The following is a 23,607-nucleotide window of genomic DNA, read 5'->3' on the forward strand; positions in this document are numbered from 1 at the left end:
CCGTGTAACCCCGGGTTATATCAGGGGAGCAGGACCAAGGACGTACCAGTACGTCCTTGGTCCTTAAGGGGTTAAGGACACAAGACTTACAGGTACGCCCTTGCTCCAGGGTACTTAACCCCTTAAGGACCAGGCCAATTTTCACTGTAGGACCAAAGCGTTTTTTGCACATCTGACCACTTTCACTTTAAGGATGCTTTTACCTTTCATTCTGATTCCGAGAATGTTTTTTCGTGACATATTCTACTTTATGGTAGTGATAAAATTTTAGCGATACTTGCATCATTTCTTGCATCACTAAAGTGCAGTTTTTTGTAACCAAATTTACCATTTTTATAGAGGGTAATGGGAGAAAATGCCCCACAAAATTTGTAACCCAATCTCTTCTGAGTATGGAAATACCCCATGCTAGGATGTAAAATGCTCTGCGGGCGAACTACAATGCTCAGAAGAGAAGGAGTCACATTTGGCTTTTTGAAAGCAAATTTTGCTGAAATGGTTTTTGGGGGGCATGTAGCATTTAGGAAGCCCTATGGTGCCAGAACAGCAAACAAACCCACATGGCATACTATTTTGGAAACTACACCCCTCAAGTAACGTAACAAGGGGTACAGTGAGCCTTAACACATCTCAGGTATTTCACGACTTTTTGTTAAAGTTGGATTTGTAAATGAAAAAAAAGAACTTTCACAAAAATTCAGTTTTTTCCCCAAATTTTCGATTTTTACAAGGGGTAATAGGAGAAAATTACCCCCAAAATTTGTAACCCCATTTCTTCTGAGTATGGAAATACCCCACGTGTGGACGCCAAGTGCTCTGCTGACGCATTACAATGCTCAGAAGAGGAGGAGCACCATTGAGCTTTTGGAAAGGGAATTTGTTTGGAACGGAAGTCAGGGGCCAAGTGCGTTTACAAAGCCCCCCGTGGTGCCAGAACAGTGGACCCCCACATGTGACCCCATTTTGGAAACTGCACCAATCACATAATTTAATAAGCGGTGCAGTGAGTATTTACACTCCACTGGCGTTTGACAAATCTTTGGAACAGTGGGCTGAGCAAATGAAAAATTACATTTTTCATTCTCACGGACCACTGTTCCAAAAATCTATCCGACACCTGTTTGGCGTAAATGCTCACTGTACCCCTTATTACATTACGTGAGGGGTGTAGTTTCCAAAATGGGGTCACATGTGGGAGGGGTCCATTTTTCTGGCACTATGGCGGCTTTGTAAACACACGTGGCCTTCAATTCCGGACACATTTTCTCTTCAAAATCTCAATAGCTCTCCTTCTCTTCTGAGCATTGTAGTTCATCCGCAGAGCACTTTACATCCACATATGGGGTATTTATATACTTAAGAGAAATGGGGTTACAAATTTTTGGGGGCTTTTTTCCTATTTTCCCTTGTGAAAAAAAAAATTTTTAGTGAAATGTTTTTTTCTTCCCATCCAACTTTAATGAAAATCCGTGAAACACATGTGGGGTGTTAAAGTTCACTATACGCCTTCTTACATTCCATGAGGGGTGTAGTTTCCAAAATGGGGTCACAAGTGGGTATTTATTTTTTGGCTTTTATTTCAGAACCGCTGTAAAATCAGCCACCCCTGTTCAAATCACCAATTTAGGCCTCAAATGTACATGGTGCGCTCTCACTCCTGAGCCTTGTTGTGTGCCCGCAGAGAATTTTACGCCCACATATGGGGTATTTCTGTATTCAGGAGAAATTGTGTTACAGATTTTGGGGGTCTTTTTTTTCCTTTTTCCTCTTGTGAAAATAAAAAGTAAAGGGCAACTCCAGCATGTTAATGTAAATTTTTTTTAATTTTTTTACACTAACAGGCTGGTGTAGACCCCAACTTTTCCTTTTCATAAGGGATAAAAGGAGAAAAAGCCCCCCAAAATTAGTAGTGCAATTTTTCCCGAGTACGGAAATACCCCATATTTGGCACTAAACTGTTTCCTTGAAATACGACAGGGCTCCGAAGTGAGATAGTACCATGCACATTTGAGGACTAAATTAGGGATTGCATAGAGGTGGACATAGGGGTATTCTACGCCAGTGATTCCCAAACAGGGTGCCTCCAGCTGTTGCTAAACTCCCAGCATGCCTGGACAGTCAGTGGCTGTCCGGAAATGCAGGGAGTTGTTGTTTTGCAACAGCTGGAGGCTCTGTTTTGGAAAAACTGCTGTACAATATGTTTTTCATTTTTATTTGGGGGGGCAGTGTAAGGGGTGTATATGTAGTGTTTTACCCTTTATTATGTGTTAGCGTAGTGTAGTGTTTTTGGGGTACATTCGCAATGGTGGAGGTTTACAGTGAGCTTACCCCTAGGAGTTTGCGCTGCAATGAAAAATTTGCCGCAGCCCGAACTTGAAACAGGAAACTTACTGTAAACCTCCTGCCCATGTGATACATTCACATGTGGGGGGGCAAACCCCCAGCTGTTTTAAAACTACAACTCCCAGCATGCACTGACAGACCATGCATGCTGGGAGTTGTACTTTTGCAACAGCTGGAGGCACACTAGTTGGAAAACCTTCAGTTAGGTTCTGTTACCTAACTCAGTATTTTCCAACCAGTGTGCCTCCAGCTGTTGCAAAACTAGTGGAGATGTAGTTATGCAACAGCTGGAGATACGAAACTACAACTCCCAGCATGCTGAGACAGCTGTTTGCTGTTCGGGCATGCTGGGAGTTGCAATTTTGCTAAATCTGGAAGGCTACAGTTTAGAAACCACTGCACAGTGTTCTCCAAACTGTGACCCTCCGGATGTTGCAAAACTACAAATCCCAGCATGCCCAGAAAGCAAACTGCTATGTGGGCATGCTGGGATTTGTAGTTTTGCAAGATCTAGAGGGCCACAGTTCACTGCACAGTGATATCCAAACTGTAACTCTCCAGCTGTTGCAAAACTACAAATCCCAGCAAGACAGCTGTCTTGGCATGCTGGGAATTGTAGTTTTGCAACATATGGAGGGCAACAATGTAGAGACCACTGTATAGTGGTCTCAGACTGTAGCCCTCTAGATGTTGCTAGGCAACTTACAGATTTTTGTCAGATCCAGGGAGCCAGCCGCACGACATGCCGCCCGCCGATCTCCGACACCGATCATACCCCCCAGCCTCGCCAACAGGGTAAGTGGACATCGGCCCCGGTCCTCTGTCGTTTCCCCGTTCTGCCAACCCACACCCAGAAAACGAAAGTTAACCCCCCCGATATTTATATATATACGTCGCTTCTAGACACCCAATAGCAGGGATAGGAGGGGTGGCACCCCTGCCACCTCGCTCCTATCCCTTCAGGGGGATCGTGGGTGTCTTGGACAACCGCGATCCCCCTTATTTTCCAGGTCACCAGGTCACCATAGACCCGTACAGGTACGCCCTTGGTCCTTAAGTACCAGGGAGCAAAGGCGTACCTGTACGCCCTTGGTCCTTAACAGGTTAAGGACCCAGGGCGTACCTGTACGCTCGTGAAAATTCTGGTCCCCGCTGCTTGTAGGGCGGGGACCAGACCGGGATGCCTGCTGAAATCGTTCAGCAAGCATGCAGTGACAAAGCCTGGGGGGGTCCTGAGACCTCCTCATGTAGGCGATCACCGCAAATCTCCGGTCATTTCAGACTGGCGATCTGCGGCGATTCCAGGTCAATCGGGTCTCCAGTGACCCGGAAAAAAAGGGTGATTAGGTCTTTCCGAGACAGACCCAATCACTCTTACCCAGCAGGAGTAAGGTGCCACCTCACAATCGCATGATTGATCTGTCCGGGCGACCGATCAATCACCGAGCCTGCTGGGTGGCGATTGAGGCAGACGGGGGTCCCTTACCTGTCCATCAGGGCAGGCTGGAGTCCCTGGAAGAAGGGCTGGCAGCGGAGGCCCCTGGCGGCAGCGGCAGCAGAGTCTTCACTGGTGGGGGCAGAATACAGCAGGAGGTGAGTTGCTAAGCAACAACTCCCAGCATGCACAGCCAAAGGGCATGCTGTGAGTTGAAGTTTTGCAACAGCTGGTTGCAGAACTACAACTCCCAGCATGCCCTTTGGCTGTTTGGGCATGCTGGGACTTCTAGTTATGTAACAGCTGGAGACACATTTTGTCTTTAAAGAAGTGTGCCTCCAGTTGTTGCATAACTACAGCTCCCAGCATATACTTCGGCTGTCAATGCATGCTGAGAGTTATAGTTTTGCAACAGGTAAAGGCACACTGGTTTGTTACCTAACTTAGTGTTTCACAACCAGCGTGCCTCCAGCTGTTGCAAACTACAACTCCCAGCATGCACTGACAGACTGTACATGCTGGGAGTTGTAGTTTTTCAACAGCTGGAGGCACACTGGTTGCGAAACACTGAGTTAAGTAACAAACTCTTAGTGTTTTGCAATCAGTGTGCCTCCAGCTGTTGCATAACTACAACTCCCAGCATGAACGGACAGCCAAAGGGCATGCTAGGAGTTGTAGTTTTGCAATAGTTGGAGGTTTGCCCCCTTCCCCCCATGTGAATGTACAAGGTACAGGGGTTTACAGTGAGATTCCCGCTGCAAGTTGAGCTGCAGCAAATTTTCCGCCGCAGCTTAAACTCCCAGAGGGAACTGGCTGTAAACCCCCTCCGTGTAAATGTGCTCTAAAAACACTACACTACACTGCACAAAATAAAAAGTAAAACACTACATATACACCCCCCAATAAAAATAAAACACATCTCGTACGGCAGTGTTGACAAAATGGAGCCTCCAGCTGTTGCAAAACAACCCCCAGTATTGCAGGACAGCCATTCATTGTCCAGGCATGCTGGGAGTTTGGCAACAGCTGGAGGCACCCTGTTTGGGAATCACTGGCATAGAATATTTTTAGTATCGGAAGCTTCTATTTGGGTCCACCCCTATGCAAATCCCTAATTTAGGCCTCAAATGCACATGTAGCTCTCTCACTTTGGAGCCCTGCTGTATTTCAAGGCAACAGTTTAGGGCCACATATGGGATATTTCTGTACTCAGGAGAAATTGTCTAACACACTTGGGGGGCTTTATCTCCTTTTTCCCCTTAAGAAATGGAAATGGATACACCAGCATGTTAGTGTAAAAAAAAAAAAAAATTACACTAAAATGCTGGGGTTGCCCCATACTTTTCATTTTCACAAGAGGTAAAAGGAAAAAAAGAACCCCAAAATTTGTAAACCAATTTCGAAAGTACGAAAGTATCCCATATGTGGACGTAAAATACTCTGCGGGCGCACAACATGGCTCAGGAGTGAGAGCGCACTATGTATATTTGAGGTGATTTGCACAGGCGAGGCTGATCATTACAGTGGTTCTGACATAAACGCAAAGAAAAAATCCCCCACATGTGACCCCATTTTGGAAACTACATCCCTCACGAAACATAACACGGGGTATAGTGAGCCTTAATACCCCACAGGCGTTTGATGAATTTGATTTGATTTTTTTCACTAAAATGTTGGTGTTACCCCATTTTTTTTTATTTTCACAAGGGGTAATAGGAGAAAAAGCCCCACCAAATTAGTAACCCCATTTCTTTTGAGTAAGAAAATACCCCATATGTGGATATAAAGTGCTCTGTGGACAAACTTTAGGGCTCAGAAGAGAAGGAGAGCCATTTGGAGAAATAATTTGGCTGAAATTGAAGGCCATGTGTATTTACAAAGCCCCCATGGGGCCAGAACTGTGGATCCCCGCCCCACATGTGACCCCATTTTGAAAACTACACCCCTCATGGAACGTAAGAAGGGGGGCAGTGAGCATTTACACCCCACTGGTGTCTGACAGATTTTTTTTTAAATTGGTCTATGAAAATGAAGAATTTAATTTTTCATTTGCACAGCCCACTTTTCCAAAGATCTGTCAAACACCAGTGGGGTGTAAATGCTCACTGCACCCCTTATTACATTCCATGAGGGGTGAAGTTTCCGAAATAGGGTCACATGAGGGGGGTCCACTGTTCTGGCAACATGGGTGCTTTGTAAACGCACATGGCCCCCGACTTCCATTCCAACCAAATTCTCTCTCCAAAACCCAAGGGCGCCCTCTTCTGAGCCCTGTAGTGCGCTCGCAGAGCTTTTTCCATCCACATATGGGGTATTTACATACTCATAAGGAATAGTGTTACAAATTTTGAGGGGCTTTTTCTCCTTGTGAAAAAAAAATTGTGGTAACACCAGCATTTTTGAGAAAAAAAATAAAATTTTCATTTTCACATCAAACTTTAATGAAAATTTGTCAAACACCTGTGGGGTGTAAAGGCTCACTATACCCCTTGTTAAGTTTCTTGAGGGGTGTAGTTTCCAAAATAGTATGCCATGTGTGGTATTTTTTGCTGTTCTGGCACCATAGGGGCTTCCTAAATGTGACATGCCCCTAAAAACCATTTCAGCTAAAATTGCTTTCCAAAAGCCAACTGTGGCTACTTCTCTTCTGAACATTGTAGTTGGCCCGCAGAGCACATTACGTCCACACATGGGGTATGTCCATACTCAGAAGAAATGGAGTTACAAATTTTGCAGGGCTTTTTCTCTTATTACCTCTTGTAAAAATTGTACATTTGGTAAAAAGACAACAGCATTTTAGTGAAAAAAAATTAATTTACACATCCAACTTTAACAAAAAGTCATTAAACACCTGTGGGGTGTTAGGCTAGGTTTCCAATTGTTTTTTCTTTTACAAAAACGCCAATAAAAATGCCCATTCTGCCGCATGGCGTTTTTTGTGAAAAAACGCTGCGGCCAGATGTTAGCTGCAAGTCAATAGTAAACTGCAAAATGCCAAATCCACTTGGCGTTTTTCAGTTTGGCGTTTTTTTATCCATTTGGCGTTTTTGGGCTCCTTGGCAGTTTTTAAAAAATGACCTCTTGTCGAGACTTTGGCGTTTTTTCGGGAAAATCTTGGCGTTTTTCTCCCATAGAAATCTATGGGAGTGAAAAAACGCCAAGAAAAACGCCATGTGGGTTTTTAAATTTGGCGGTTTTTATTCTCTTTTGGACTTTAGCAATCCAAAAAAGTGTTGGAGATACCTTTTTTTATTAAAATTTAGTAGGGTACCATTAAAAAATAATAAAAAAGATACAGTAGTGATGGAAAAATTGTATTTAACTAAATGTATCTTTTTTATAACAAAAACAGCTGATCCTGAGCAGTATATATACATCGTATACATATTGCCCAGCAAGAACTTACAGTAAGCCTGCAATTTGCATACAGTATACACATTGCTCGCTCACTTAACCCCTTGCTGAGCTGTGCGCTAAGCCAGCCCGGCAAGGAAAGAGTTAACTTACACTACTGGACAGTGTAGGTTAACCCTTTGGGCGGTATACACTATATACAGCTATCTATAGATAGCTGTATATAGTGTATACAGAAGATGGATAAGTCCCCTTACCTCCGTCCAGTCCCCGCATGTTGTGTAGCTCCGCCCCAGTGATGACGTCATTAGGGGCGGAGCTACAGATGCGATCCAGGCTGGCAAGGGTATACGGCTCTGTTAACATAATCCGTATTGGATAATGGGAACAGACCCTTCTGCCAGTGTCTACCCAGACAGGGAGACTCCAGCTGTTGCTAAACCACAACTCCTAGCATGCCCAGACAACCAAAGGCTGTCTGGACATGCTGGGAGTTGTAGTTTTGCACCAATTGGAGGCTCACTGTTTAGGTAGACATTGCATTATGGGTGCTTTCCCCTGCAGAGAGTGCAAAAAATGTCCTAACCCATTTTTTTGTTTTTTTCTTTCTTATCGTTTCAGATGCGTGTATGCAGAGGATTACGACGGATTTGATGGATTACCACGGATGAACAGGATTTTTTATATTTTAATAAAATTGTTAACGAGGGCTGTGGGGGAGTGTTTTTTAAAATTAAATAATTTTTCCAATGTGTTGTGTTTTCTTTTTTATTGAATATTCAGGCTTAGTTATGGAGGCTGTCTAATAGGTGGAATCCATAACTAAGCCGGGGCTTAGCGCTAGCCCCAAAAACAGCTAGCGCTAACCCCCAATTATTACCCTGGTACCCACCGCCACAGGGGTGCCGGGAAGAGACGGTACCAACAGGCCTGGAACGTCAAAAGTGGCACTCCTGGGCCTAGGCGGTAACAGGCTGGCGTTATTTAGGCTGGGGAGGGCCAGTAACAATGGTCCTTGCCCACCCTGGTAACGTCAGGCTGTTGCTGCTTGATTGGTATCTGGCTGATACTGAAAAAAGGGAGAACCCTATGCGTTTTTTTTTATTTTTTATTTATGAAAAAAACCGCATAGGGTTCCCTGTATATTCAGTATCAGCACTATACGAACAAAGCAGCAACAGCCTGATGTTACCAGGGTGGGCGAGGACCATTGTTACTGGCCCTCCCCAGCCTAAATAATGCCAGCCTGTTACCACCTAGGCCCAGGAGCGCCATTTTTGACGCTCCGGGCCTGTTGGTAGCTCTTCCCGGCACCCCTGTGGCGTTGGGTACCAGGGTAATAATTGGGGGTTAGCGCCAGCAATTTTTGGGGCTAACGCTAAGCCCCGACTTAGTAATGGATTCCGTCTATTAGACAGCCTCCATAACTAAGCCTGAATATTCAATTAAAAAAAGACACAACACATTGGAAAAATTATTTTATTTTAAAAAACACTCTCCCACAGCCCTCGTTAACCATTTTATTAAAATATAAAAAATAAAGTTCATCCGTCGTAATCCATCGAATCCGTCGTAATCCTCTGCATACACTGATCTGAAACGAGAAGAAACAAAAACACAAAAAAAATAGGTTAGAACATTTTTTGGACTCTCTGCAGGGGAGAGCGCCCATAATGCAATGTCTACCTAAACAGTGAGCCTCCAATTGGTACAAAACTACAAATCCCAGCATGCCCAGACAGCCTTTGGCTGTCTGGGCATGCTGGGAGGTGTAGTCTAGCAACAGCTGGAGTCTCCCTGTCTTGGTAGACACTGGCAGAAGGGTCTGTTCCCATTATGCAAAATGGACAATGTGAACAGAGCTTCAGACTAGCCTGAATATGTCTGTAACTCCGCCCCTAATGACATCTTCACTAGGGGGCGGAGCTACACGGACGGGCAGTGACAGAAACAAGGGAGGTAAGTGGACCTCCTGTTCTGTATACACTATATACAGCTATCTATAGATAGCTGTATATTCTGTATACCGCCCAAAGGGGCTATAGGAGCCTTGAGTCCTGTCAGTCTGGTGACAGGATTCCCGGGCGCCTGTATAGTATACACGGGTACACTATGCACCCCTGTATACTATACTGCCGGAGGAGGTGAGTAGTGATGCTATACATCATTCCTCATCTCCTTACACTCTGTGGACCGGGAGCTCAACATCCGACCAACAGAGTGGTACCCAGAAGGCTGTGGAAAAAACTGCAACAGGGGACAAACACACACCAGGGAAAACACCAGAAAAAACGCCAGAAAAACTGCCAAAACTCAGGAAAAACCTGTTGCAGTTTTTCTGACGTTTTTGCTGGCGTTTTTTTAGGTGTACAAAAAAAAAAAAACAAGTGGAAACCTAGCCTTAAGGCTCACTATACCCCTTGTTACGTTCCTTGGGGGGTGCAGTTTCTAAAATAGTTTTTCCAAAAAAACATTTCAGCAAAATTCGCTCTCCAAAATCCCATTGTCGTTCCTTCCTTTCTGAGCCCTCTAGTGCACCCACAGAGCACTTTACATCCACATATGAGGTATTTTCTTACTCTTGAGAAATTGGGTTGCAAATTTTGATGGTCTTTTTCTCCTTTTACCCCTTGTAAAAATTCAAAATATGCGTCTACAGACGCTATAACACTGCAAAAAAAAAAGTTGGAAAAAAAGTGAATAAAGATCATTTAACACCTCCCCTATTAAAAGTTTGAATCACCCCCCTTTTCCCACTTGAAAAAAAATACAGTGTAAATAAAAATAAAAATATACATATGTGGTATCACCACTTGCGGAAATGTCCGAATTATGAAAATATATTGTTAATTAAACCGCACGGTAAATAGTGCATTTTTGGTCACTTTTTATATCATGAAAAAATGAATAAAAAGTGATCAACAAGTCCGATCAATACAAAAAGGGTACTGCTAAAAACTTCAGATCCCGGCGCAAAAAATGAGCCCACATACCAACCCATACGCAGTAAAATAAAAAAAAAGTTATAGGGGTCAGAAGATGACAATTTTAAACGTATACATTTTCCTGCATGTAGTTATGATTTTTTTCAGAAGTACGACAAAATCAAACCGATATAAGTAGGGTATAATTTTAATTGTATGGACCTACAGAATAAAGAGCAGGTGTCATTTTTGCCGAAAAATTTACTGCGTAGAAACAGAAGCCCCCAAAAGTTACAAAACAGCGGGGGGTTTTTTATCAATTTTGCCTCACAATGATTTTTTTTTCCATTACGGAAAACCCCTGGTCCTTAAGGGGTTGAAGAGAAATCCAAAAAATAAATGCATTTCCTCTGATGACCACAGTGCTCTCTGCTGACCTCTGCTGTCCATTTTAGGAACTGTCCAGAGCAGCTTTTGTTTGCTATGGAGATTTTCTCCTGCTCTGGACAGTTCCTAAAATGGACAGCAGAGGTCAGCAGAGAGCACTGTGGTCATGACATCAGAGGAAATGCATTTCTTTTTTGGATTTCTCTTTAGTATACAGCCCCTAAAAAGTACTGAAAGGATTAAGATTTTTTAATAGAAGTGATTTACAAATCTGTTTAACTTTCTGGCACCAGTTAATTTAAAGAAAAAAAAAAAAGTTTTCCACGGGAGTACCCCTTTAAGGCCCAAATGGGCTGAGTCCTAAAGGGGTTAAGGTAATAATGGGCTGTGTCCTTAAGGGGTTTAAAAAAAATTCTAACTTTTTTTTTTTTTTTTTACAATATAAGTATGTTTAAAATTGCCCACTTAATTTTGACCACCTACAACTTTCTAATTTTTCCATCTTTAGGGCTGTATTTTTTATCGGTATAACTTTTTAATCCCTTTTTATAATTTTTTTGGGAATGTGATGTGACGAAAAAAGCATTTTTGGACTCTTTTTTTAGGTTTACACAGTTCTTTGTACAGGCTCATTAACATTATATTTTCATAGACATTTACGCACGCACTGATACCAAATACATTTATTAATTAAAATTTTAGTAGTATATAGTGTATTTTACACTTTTTGGGCAGGGTTACACTGGGTGCATCAACAGTGTATTTCACGCTGTGGATGCACCCGATGCCGGCATTCACACAGGTGTGTCCGCTTGTAGTAGTGGATTTCCCACTGTAGAAATCTGCAGCAACCAGCGGGCACACAGAGCTACCTGGCCGCAGGCAGGAGCTCGCTCTGCAGTAGTGTTGAGCGGCATAGGCCATATTCGCGAATATATGGACGAATATTCGTCATATATTCGCGAATATTCGCATATTCGTTATATTCCCGTTTTATTTTCGCATATGCGAACATTCGCGTATGCGAAAACTATCATATGTGCATATTAACATATACATAATTAACATACGCGAAATATTCGCATATGCGAAAATTAGCATATGTTAAGTTTCGCATATGCGAATTTTCGTGCGCCAGTCTCACACAGTAGTATTACAGCCTTCTTTACACCACACAAGCTGGAAGCAGAGAGGGGTGATCACTGTGATGTGTACTGTGAAAAAAAACAAAAAAAAACAACGAATATTCGTAATTACAAATATATAGCGCTATATTCGCGAAATTCGCGAATTCGCGAATATGCGATATTCGCGAATAATATTCGAATTGCGAATATTCATGAGCAACACTACTCTGCAGTTCCTCTGCGAATGCCAGTGGGCGTATATGCAACATGCAATATGCTGCGGATGTGCCCTCTGTGACCCTGCCCTTTATGTCCCCAGAGGGGACTATTTATAAAAATTGTTAGATTGCTAATACTGTTCAGTGCTATGCATAGGCATATCATTGATCAGTATTATCAGCGATCTTCCTCTCTGTTCAGCTGAACGGCAGACCATAGAAGACCCTGAGATGATGGCAGAAGCAGGTGAGGGTATCTCTGTCTGCCATCTTGGTGATCAGATCTGTATTGATCACGGCATCAGGGCTTAATAGGGGACATCAGCGCGATAGCTGAAGTCCGCCATTACTGGCGGGTCCCTGGCTGTTGATAGCAGCCGGGACCTACCGCGCATGAAGTGAACATCGATCCATTGTTCAAGTCATGTACAGGATGTAAATGTATTTCCCGGTGCGTTAAGTACTAGGACACCAGGATGTACATTTACATCCTGTGTCGTTAAGGGATTAAAATCAAAAACAATTTAAAAAATGGGAAAATATATGTATATGCCAGTCCTCAAGAACACTAGGGATGTGTAGAATAATTATTAATTATAATTATTCTACACATCCCTAGTGTTCTTGAGGACTGGTATATATATATATTTTCCCATTTTTTGATTAGGCATGATTGGGTGAAGGCATCACCTTTAACCTCGAACACTTTCCTCACCTTTATCTTTAAGTGAGCTACACATCCTATTATCCATACCATTTGAAAAATATTGATACTTTGCTACTGTCTTATTCATAGTGAGCACTGTCTTCTGGTAGTAACTAGTAAAAGTATCTAGAACAAAAAAGAGGCAGAGATTCCCATAGGACGGTATCGTTATAGGTATTTGGGAGCAGAGTCGTTAGATAAAACACTCAAAGGAATACTGCTCACCTGGTGTTGTTGTGAGAAAGCCACAACAACTGTATGCGCATGGGTCACTCAAGACCAAAGAAATGGTGGTGCGGCTTCCCCGACGTCGATATGGAGGAACTCCGACCGATGGATATCAGGATGGATGAACAAGAAAAGAGGCATTGTGGCCTCGAAACGCGTTGTTGCACGGCTTAATAAAGAAGTATACCTACTTGAAACAGCTTCTGCAGTGGATTGCGCTACTTGCACCGTTTATTTTTCTTGTTCATCCATCCTTCTGGTAGTAACTGGCAGCATGAAACAGTGATATTACCACACCGCCTGTGTTGGGCATCTGTAATGCTCTTTTAATGATAGAAAGAGCTCTATTAATAGAGCAAGTAAGCCAACAAGAAATGAAATCATCTGTGCCCTCCCTGGAATCTTTTAACAGACACAGGATGTTTTCACAGATGATATTGCAAGATTTGTGGCTACTTGATCAATGGATTAAGGAGAATGAAATAACCACAACTGTAACTACAATGACTGATAAAAGGTATTAAAGATTTTTCACCAAGTTGATTTTATTTTAATTACTTCAAGGTAATTAAAAATGTATTTTAAGAAAAAAACTATAAACAAATAAATCCACAGACAACTCCCTTAAAAAGAACCTGAGAACATTATTTGCTTTAACCATAGACAGTATTACTTAGTTACAGGTGCAGTGATCCTAATAAACTGTGGTTTTACTCTAAAACACTGTATTGTTTTATAGAAAAACTGTCTTAAACCTGGCTTGTGGCTAAGTGTTTAGTGCCAAACACAAAGAGTGGTGTCTTCTGGATAGCCCTCCTCTGACTTACCCCGCCAGCTCAGAATTTGTAACAGGTTTTTTCACTCATGTATAGAGACATACTTTTTCAATCATGAGCTCTGCATAGGGAAATCAGAAAGGGCTTCTTGGGTTAAATGTGTAAGACTGTCTACAGACAGGAAAGTGTTACTGTCATTAGAAACAACTTTTTTTTTAAAATGCCTCTAATGAACCCTGGCATCCTAGTCTATGTGGTCCTAGTAACTAGAATTTTGGACCTATTTTCTGAGAGGCAGGGGGGTTTTTCTCCCTCCTGTGCCTCAGTGCAATGTATGATCCAGTTTTCACCAGTGAGCAGTTTTCTCTGTGGCAACCTATCTGCAGCCCACGATTACATTGTGGAGCTGCAGATGGTTCCCCTAAACGTCAAGCATTACTGGCATTTAATGTTTAAATACCGTGATCACTATTGATTAGGGATGTCCCGATACCATTTTTTTAAGACCGAGTACGAGTACCGATACTTTAATTCTAGTACTCGCCGATACCAAGTACGAGTACTTATATTTTAACCCCTTCAGGACGGAGCCCATTTTGGCATTAAGGACCAGAGCGTTTTTTGCACATATGACCACTGTCACTTTAAACATTAATAACTCTGGGATGCTTTTAGTTATCATTCTGATTCCGAGATTGTTTTTTCGTGACATATTTTACTTTAACATAGTGGTACATTTTTGTCGATACTTGCATCCTTTCTTGGTGAAAAATCCGTAAATTTGATGAAAAATTTTAAAATTTTGCATTTTTCTAACTTTGAAGCTTTCTGCTTGTAAGGAAAATGGATATTACGAATACATTTTTTTTTGGTTCACATATACAATATGTCTACTTTATGTTTGCATCATAAAATTGATGAGTTTTTACTTTTGGAAGACACCAGAGGGCTTCAACGGTCAGCAGCAATTTTCCGATTTTTCACAAAATTTTCAAACTCAGTATTTTTCAGGGACCAGTTCAGGTTTGAAGTGGATTTGAAGGGTCTTCATATTAGAAATACCCCATAAATGACCCCATTATAAAAACTACACCCCCCAAAGTATTCAAAATGACATTCAGTAAGTGTTTTAACCCTTTAGGTGTTTCACACGAATAGCAGCAAAGTGAAGGAGAAAATTCACAATCTTCATTTTTTATACTCATATGTTCTTGTAGACCCAATTTTTGAAATTTTACAAGAAGTAAAAGGACAAAATTTTTACTTGTTTTTGTAGCCCAAGTTCTTTCGAGTAAGGACATATCTCATATGTCTATGTAAAGTGTTCGGCGGGCGCAGTAGAGGGCTCAGAAGCGAAGGAGCGACAAGGGGATTTTGGAGAGTACGTTTTTCTGAAATGGTTTTTGGGGGGCATGTTGCATTTAGGAAGCCCTTATGGTGCCAGAACAGCAAAAAAAAAACACATGGCATACCATTTTGGAAACTAGACCCCTCGGGGAATGTAACATGGGATAAAGTGAACCTTAATACCCCACAGGTGTTTCACGACTTTTGCAAATGTAAAAAAAAAAAAAATTTACCTAAAATGCTTGTTTTCCCCAAAATTTTTAATTTTTAAAAAGGGTAATAGCAGAAAATACCCCTAACAATTTGAAGCCCAATTTCTCCTGATTCAGAAAACACCCCATATGGGGGTGAAAAGTGCACAGTAGTTTCTCGCTGGCAGTTTGAGCTGCAGCAGAAAGTTTGCGGCAGCTCAAACTTGCAGCCAGATACTTACTGTAATCCTCCGCCCATGTGAGTGTACCCTGTACGTTCACATTGGGGGGGGGGGGGGACATCCAGCTGTTGCATAACTACAACTCCCAGCATGCCCGTTGGCTGTCGGTGACTGCTGAGAATTGTAGTTTTGCAACAACTGTAGGCACACTGGTTATGTATCACTGAGTTTGTGACCTAACTCAGTGTTTAACAACCAGTGTGCCTCCAGCTGTTGCAAAACTACAACTCCCAGCATGTACGGTGCATGGTGTATGGTGACTGCTGAGAGTTGTAGTTTGCAACAGCTGGAGGCACACCGGTCGTGAAACACTGAGTTAAGTAAAAAAAAAAAAAAACTCTGAGTTTCACAACCAGTGTGCCTTCAGATTTTGCAAAACTACAACTCTCAGCAGTCACCGACAGCCAACGGGCATGCTGGGAGTTGTAGTTATGCAACCAGCAGATGCACCACTACAACTCCCAGCATGCACTTTAGCTGTTTGTGCAAGCTGGGAGTTGTAGTTATACAACAGCTGAAGGTACACTTTTCCATAGAAAAAATGTGCCTCCAGCTGTTGCAAAACCATAAGTCCCAGCATGCCCATAAGGGAATGCTTGGAGTTGTGGTGGTCTGCCTCCTGCTGTTGCATAACTACAGCTCCCAGCATGCCCTTTTTGCATGCTGGGAGCTGTTGCTAAGCAACAGCAGGAGGCTGTCACTCACCTCCAACGATCCAGCCGCATGAGGTCAGTCCCGCCGCCGCCGCTGCTCCTGGGGCCCCGATCCCAACATTGACGCCGGGGATCGGGGTCCCCAGCACCCGGGGTGCACGTCCCGCACCCGCTCACGTCCTCCGGAAGAGGGGCGGAGCGGGTGCGGGAGTGACACCCGCAGCAGGCGCCCTGATTGGTCGGCCGGTAATCCGGCCGACGAATCAGGGCGATCGTGAGGTGGCACCAGTGCCACCTCACCCCTGCAGGCTCTGGCTATTCGGGGCCGTCAGAGACGGCCCCGAACAGCCAGTAATTCCGGGTGACCGGGTCACTGGAGACCCGATTGACCTGGAATCGCCGCAGATCGCTGGACTGAATTGTCCAGCGATCTGCGGCGATCGCCGACATGGGGGTGCATAATGACCCCCCTGGGCGATATGCCGGGATGCCTGCTGAACGATTTCAGCAGGCATCCGGCTCTTGTCCCCAACCGGCTAGCGGTGGGGGCCGGAATTCCCACGGGCGTATGGATACGCCCTCGGTCCTTAAGGACTCGGGATGCAGGGCGTATCCATACGCCCTATGTCCTGAAGAGGTTAAAGGGAATCTGACAGCAGGATGACCCGGTTTCTTTCGCTGTTTACCGTATGATATGTGGGTCCTTGCTGTGTACAATGGAGGCGGCTGCTGTAGTATGAGCCAATATTTCTCTCTTCTCCATTGGACAGAACAGGGAATTTGCATTGGCGGCGAGACCAATGACCACATGGTGAGCAGCGGCAGAAACCGGTTCACCTGCACTGTCTACCTATAAATTCAAGTTAGTGCAGGTGACTCTGCAGTAAGATTGCTTTTAATAGTAGGTAGTATCCCCCTGCAGACATTAGCAGCAGCCCCCTTGTTGACAGCAGCCCCCCTGTAGACATAAGTAGCAGCCCCCCTTTAGACCACAGCCCCCCTTATACAGTGGGCCCCCATTTAAATAGCAGCAGGCCCCCCCTTTAGACAGCAGCAGCCCCCCTTTAGACAGCAGCAGCCCCCCCCCCCCCCTTTAGACAGCAGCAGGACCTCCCCTTTAGACAGTAGCAGCCCCCCCTTTAGACAGCAGCAGGGCCCCCCTTTAGACAGCAGCAGGGGCCCCCCCTTTAGACAGCAGCAGGGGCCCCCCCTTTAGACAGCAGCAAGGCCCCCCTTAGACAGCAGCAGGGGCCCCCTTTAGACAGCAGCAGGGGCCCCATTTTAGACAGCAGCAGGGGCCCCCTTTAGACAGCAGCAGGGGCCCCCCCTTTAGACAGCAGCAAGGCCCCCCTTAGACAGCAGCAGGGGCCCCCTTTAGACAGCAGCAGGGGCCCCATTTTAGACAGCAGCAGGGGCCCCCTTTAGACAGCAGCAGGGGCCCCCCTTTAGACAGCACCAGGGGCCCCCTTTAGACAGCAGCAGGGGCCCACCCTTTAGACAGCAGCAGGGGCCCACCCTTTAGACAGCTGCAGGGGCCCCCATTTAGACAGCAGCAGGGCCCCCCGTTTAGACAGCAGCAGGGGCCCCGTTTAAACAGCAGCAGGCCCCGCCCCCCATTTAAACATCAGCAGCCCCCCCCCCGGTAGACATTAGTAGAAGCCCCCCTCCTTGCAGGTAGTTCACCTCCTCTGTCGGGTGCTGCCGCTCCACTGTCCCGTTCTCCTTTCCTCCGGTCCGCATCATGTCGTCCTATGGAGGAGCATGTGACATATACTTCAATCTGCTTCCTCCGCAGCGTTACGCCGGGCGCAGGGGAGGAGGCGGAGTGACGTGTGTGTGTCACATGCTCCTCCATAGGATGACATGATGCGGCCCGGAGGACGGAAGAACGGACCCTGTACGTTCACATTGGGGGGGGGACATCCAGCTGTTGCATAACTACAACTCCCAGCATGCCCGTTGGCTGTCGGTGACTGCTGAGAGTTGTAGTTTTGCAACAACTGTAGGCACACTGGTTATGTATCACTGAGTTTGTGACCTAACTCAGTGTTTAACAGCCAGTGTGCCTCCAGCTGTTGCAAAACTACAACTCCCAGCATGTACGGTGCATGGTGTATGGTGACTGCTGAGAGTTGTAGTTTGCAACAGCTGGAGGCACACCGGTCGTGAAACACTGAGTTAGGTAAAAAAAAAAAAAACTCTGAGTTTCACAACCAGTGTGCCTTCAGATTTTTGCAAAACTACAACTCTCAGCAGTCACCGACAGCCAACGGGCATGCTGGGAGTTGTAGTTATGCAACCAGCAGATGCACCACTACAACTCCCAGCATGCACTTTAGCTGTTTGTGCAAGCTGGAAGTTGTAGTTATACAACAGCTGAAGGTACACTTTTCCATAGAAAAAATGTGCCTCCAGCTGTTGCAAAACCATAAGTCCCAGCATGCCCATAAGGGAATGCTTGGAGTTGTGGTGGTCTGCCTCCTGCTGTTGCATAACTACAGCTCCCAGCATGCCCTTTTTGCATGCTGGGAGCTGTTGCTAAGCAACAGCAGGAGGCTGTCACTCACCTCCAACGATCCAGCCGCATGAGGTCAGTCCCGCCGCCGCCGCTGCTCCTGGGGCCCCGATCCCAACATTGACGCCGGGGATCGGGGTCCCCAGCACCCGGGGTGCACGTCCCGCACCCGCTCACGTCCTCCGGAAGAGGGGCGGAGCGGGTGCGGGAGTGACACCCGCAGCAGGCGCCCTGATTGGTCGGCCGGTAATCCGGCCGACGAATCAGGGCGATCGTGAGGTGGCACCAGTGCCACCTCACCCCTGCAGGCTCTGGCTATTCGGGGCCGTCAGAGACGGCCCCGAACAGCCAGTAATTCCGGGTGACCGGGTCACTGGAGACCCGATTGACCTGGAATCGCCGCAGATCGCTGGACTGAATTGTCCAGCGATCTGCGGCGATCGCCGACATGGGGGTGCATAATGACCCCCCTGGGCAATATGCCGGGATGCCTGCTGAACGATTTCAGCAGGCATCCGGCTCTTGTCCCCAACCGGCTAGCGGTGGGGGCCGGAATTCCCACGGGCGTATGGATACGCCCTCGGTCCTTAAGGACTCGGGATGCAGGGCGTATCCATACGCCCTATGTCCTGAAGAGGTTAAAGGGAATCTGACAGCAGGGTGACCCGGTTTCTTTCGCTGTTTACCGTATGATATGTGGGTCCTTGCTGTGTACAATGGAGGCGGCTGCTGTAGTATGAGCCAATATTTCTCTCTTCTCCATTGGACAGAACAGGGAATTTGCATTGGCGGCGAGACCAATGACCACATGGTGAGCAGTGGCAGAAACCGGTTCACCTGCACTGTCTACCTATAAATTCAAGTTAGTGCAGGTGACTCTGCAGTAAGATTGCTTTTAATAGTAGGTAGTATCCCCCTGCAGACATTAGCAGCAGCCCCCTTGTTGACAACAGCCCCCCTGTAGACATAAGTAGCAGCCCCCCTTTAGACCACAGCCCCCCTTATACAGTGGGCCCCCATTTAAATAGCAGCAGGCCCCCCCTTTAGACAGCAGCAGCCCCCCCCCCCCTTTAGACAGCAGCAGGACCTCCCCTTTAGACAGTAGCAGCCCCCCCCCCTTTAGACAGCAGCAGGGCCCCCCTTTAGACAGCAGCAGGGCCCCCCTTTAGACAGCAGCAGGGGCCCCCCTTTAGACAGCAGCAGGGGCCCCCCCTTTAGACAGCAGTAAGGCCCCCCTTAGACAGCAGCAGGGGCCCCCTTTAGACAGCAGCAGGGGCCCCCTTTTAGACAGCAGCAGGGGCCCCCTTTAGACAGCAGCAGGGGCCCCCCTTTAGACAGCACCAGGGGCCCCCTTTAGACAGCAGCAGGGGCCCACCCTTTAGATAGCAGCAGGGGCCCGCCCTTTAGACAGCTGCAGGGGCCCCCATTTAGACAGCAGCAGGGCCCCCCCGTTTAGACAGCAGCAGGGGCCCCGTTTAAACAGCAGCAGGCCCCGTCCCCCATTTAAACAGCAGCAGCCCCCCCCCCCCGGTAGACATTAGTAGAAGCCCCCCTCCTTGCAGGTAGTTCACCTCCTCTGTCGGGTGCTGCCGCTCCACTGTCCCGTTCTCCTTTCCTCCGGTCCGCATCATGTCGTCCTATGGAGGAGCATGTGACATATACTTCAATCTGCTTCCTCCGCAGCGTTACGCCAGGCGCAGGGGAGGAGGCGGAGTGACGTGTGTGTGTCACATGCTCCTCCATAGGATGACATGATGCGGCCCGGAGGACGGAAGAACGGGACAGTGGAGCGGCAGCACCCGACAGAGGAGGTGAACTACCTGCAAGGAGGGGGGCATTAAACGACTCCCCGATACCATGCAAATAGCTAGTATCGTCCCCGATACCAGTATCGATATCGGGACATCCCTACTATTGATCATGTCATTTAACCATTTTAATGACGGACATCGGAGCCAGCTCTGATGTCCATCATTACTGGCAGATGTCAGCTGCTGATAGCAGCAAAGATCTGCTGGTTATGACACGGACCCAACCCGACCCACGGTCCTGCGTCAGATTCCCCTCACCCGACCCGTGACCCATCATAGGTTGGGAAGGACACAGCCCATTTAGGCCTTGAGGACACAGCCAGGTGTCATTATTGCATTTTTGTTTTTCCAAGAGCCATAATTATTTTACTTTTCCATCCTCTGAACCATATTAGGACTTGTCTTTTGCAGGTCCAATTGTACTTAGTAATGACATATTTCATTTTACGATAAAATGTACGGCAAAGGCCCCACACTACAGGTATCATCCTGCTCCTTTACTGCCGTTATTTTACAATTACGGATGAAAAAAAAATTGGATGCAATAACTAGTAATAACGGACGATAACTGATGACCATCATCTGTTATTTTTGTTGTTCATCCGTTATCATCTGTTATTACCAGTTACACCCATTTTTTTTATCAAGCTTTTAACCCTTTTTTGTAAAGCTGTACTGAGCATGCTCAGTACAAAAAGCGGATGTTAAAAACCTGACAATAACTGATGACAATGGATGTTTTTTTTTGAACATCCGGTTCCCACAGACTTCAATGTTAAATTTTAACGTCCGGTCTTTCACCATTTTTTTTCTGAACAAAACATTAGTGTGTGCACTGTCTTTTGTGATGGCAAATATAACTAACATTAGTAAAAACGGACATGCCTGATGCAAAAGGATGTTCAAAAAATCCTACTGACACGAATGGGATTTTTTGCCGGCCGTTTTCAGGACTTTTTCCCGGGAGTAATAACGGAGGTTTTTTACAGGATGTTACAGATGATACAGGATGTAGTGTGAAGGGGGGGGGGGGGGGGTAGGAACTGAAAAAATGCAACTCTGTATTAGTGTACTACTTTTGGAAACGGTCAAACTTTTTTGACAAGTAAGTTATACATTGTCCTATTCTGGTCCATATAACTCTTAGATTTTTCTGTATACAGGGCTGTATGGGGGCTTATTTTATTTTTAATTTTTTTTTGTGGTATCACTTTTGTTTTGGTGTAACTTTTTAACCTGTTAAAGGGGTATTCCAGGAAAAAAAAACTTTTTTTTATATATCAACTGGTTCCAGAAAGTTAAACAGATTTGCAAATGACTTCTATTAAAAAATTTTTATCCTTTCAGTACTTATGAGCTTCTGAAGTTAAGGTTGTTCTTTTCTGTCTAAGTAATCTCTGATGACACGTGTCTCGGGAAACGCCCAGTTTAGAAGCAAATTTCCATAGCAAACCTCTTCTAAACTGGGCGGTTCCCGAGAACGACAAAATCAAACCTATATAATCAGAGTATCATTTCAATCCTATGGACCTACAGAATAAAGAGAAGGTGTCATTTTTACAGAAAAATGTACTGCGTAGAAACGGAAGCCCACAAAAATTACCAAATGGTGTCTTTTCTTTAATTTTGTCACACAATTATTTTTCTTCCCGTTTTGTCGTCGATTTTTGGGTAAAATGACTGATGTCATTAAAAGGTAGAATTGGTGGCGCAAAAAATTAGCCCCATCATTTGGATTTTTAGGTGCAAATTGAAAGAGTTATGATTTTTTAAAGGTAAGGAAAAAAAATGAAACTGCAAAGACGGAAAAAACCCTGGTCCTTAAGGGGTTAATCCCTTTTGTATTAATTTTTTTCCGACATATGATGTGACCAAAAATCAACAATTCTGGTTATTTTTTTTTGTGTTTTTTTTCTAATGGGAAAAGGGGAGGGATTTATATTTTTACTAGGGGAGCATACAGCATATATATTTTTTAGACCATTTTTTTAATATTTATTTTATACTTTTTAAGTCCCCTAGAGGACTATTAAAAGCAATCATTAGATTGCTATGTACTGTTCATAATTATGAAATATAATAGTATTGATTAGTACTATTGAAGGTCTTCTTGTACAGCCTGGCTGCACAAGAAGATTGGCCATCCTGCATACCGGATGAAGGTAAGAGTCTTCTCCGGCTGACATATGTGCTCATATGGCATTATGGCATTGATCATTGTATCTATAGGATTAATGGCAGACATTTGCTGGATCACTGGCTATAATTGGTAAGTCCCCAGCCTCCAGTCTTGGGCTCGCTTCATAGCTGCTGCATGAATGTACTGCATTTTGTGTGACATTACACGGTGCAGCACCGTACATTTACGGTACATGTCCTTATGGGGTTAATTAAAAATTGGCTGCACCATGAAGGGGTTAATGAAAAATACTTACAGTGGTAGAAATCAGGCTGTTTCGATTGTGAACAATTCCCCAAGTTGCTATACCAATGGTGATGATTTTATTGTTTTTGTTGGTACTTCCGATAGAGAAGTCTCTTACAGCTTCACCAACTTGCTTCATTACACCAGCATGGGAACCTCCAGTTATAATCCAGGCACCTGTTCAAAAACATTATCATTCAAAAAAATAAGCAAATAAACACCATGTAAGCATTTTCCTCATGGGTCTTTATTTAAAAAAAAATCCCTCTCTCTAGGCTGCAAGTTTTTACATATAGTATTGCAGGTTGCTCTGTCTCATTCAGAGTAAAATCTGCCAGAAGAGCTAGCTAATAGCTCATTATCCAGTCCCATTTTAACCTATCCTGCATTTGAAAGGTGTACAGACCCTTTCACTTTTTTAAGATTTGTTATTTTGAGGCCTTGTGGTTAAAAAAAAAGAAAATTACCCATCAGTATGCACTCAATACCCCACATGATAATGTGAAAACATAATTTCAGTTTAAAAATTTGTAATGAAAGTTTTTTATTTAATATAAAAATGTTATGGAACAATAGTACAAAATACATTGTGAACAAATGCTCAATACAAGTAGTATAATTATACAAGCCACATAAGCTTTCAATCTCAAAGGAAAGTCCATGTATGCCACAGGATCATGAAAAGTATTGAGCTGCAAGGAAATATGTCGTCACACCCTTGGAGGACATGGACTGTATCGATATCTGTTGAACTTTAGAAGCCATAGAGCATCCTATTGGTCCCTCATATCAGTTAGAGAGGAATTAATCATCTCATGTTCTTGACAACCTCAATCAGAAGAGACAGCTATTTCCACCTTGCGCGATATGGATTTTGGCAGTCAGAGTGATAAATTGACTTAACTTATAAATTTTGTTTCTCATG

The 23,607-nt window shown here is 44.7% G+C and overlaps 1 protein-coding gene across 2 annotated transcripts in view; it reads right to left on the bottom strand.

The window, feature by feature from the left end:
- TRPM2 (transient receptor potential cation channel subfamily M member 2) overlaps window positions 1–23,607 on the bottom strand; it is a 577,304-nt gene that overhangs the window by 355,501 nt on the left and 198,196 nt on the right. For both annotated transcript variants that reach the window (XM_056536782.1, XM_056536781.1), the window contains exon 6: window positions 22,693–22,859. In XM_056536782.1, coding sequence (XP_056392757.1) covers window positions 22,693–22,859 — 167 coding nt within the window. The remainder of the gene's footprint in view (window positions 1–22,692; window positions 22,860–23,607) is intronic.

Source organism: Hyla sarda, chromosome 8, assembly GCF_029499605.1.
Source record: "Hyla sarda isolate aHylSar1 chromosome 8, aHylSar1.hap1, whole genome shotgun sequence".
Lineage (NCBI taxonomy): Eukaryota > Metazoa > Chordata > Amphibia > Anura > Hylidae > Hyla > Hyla sarda.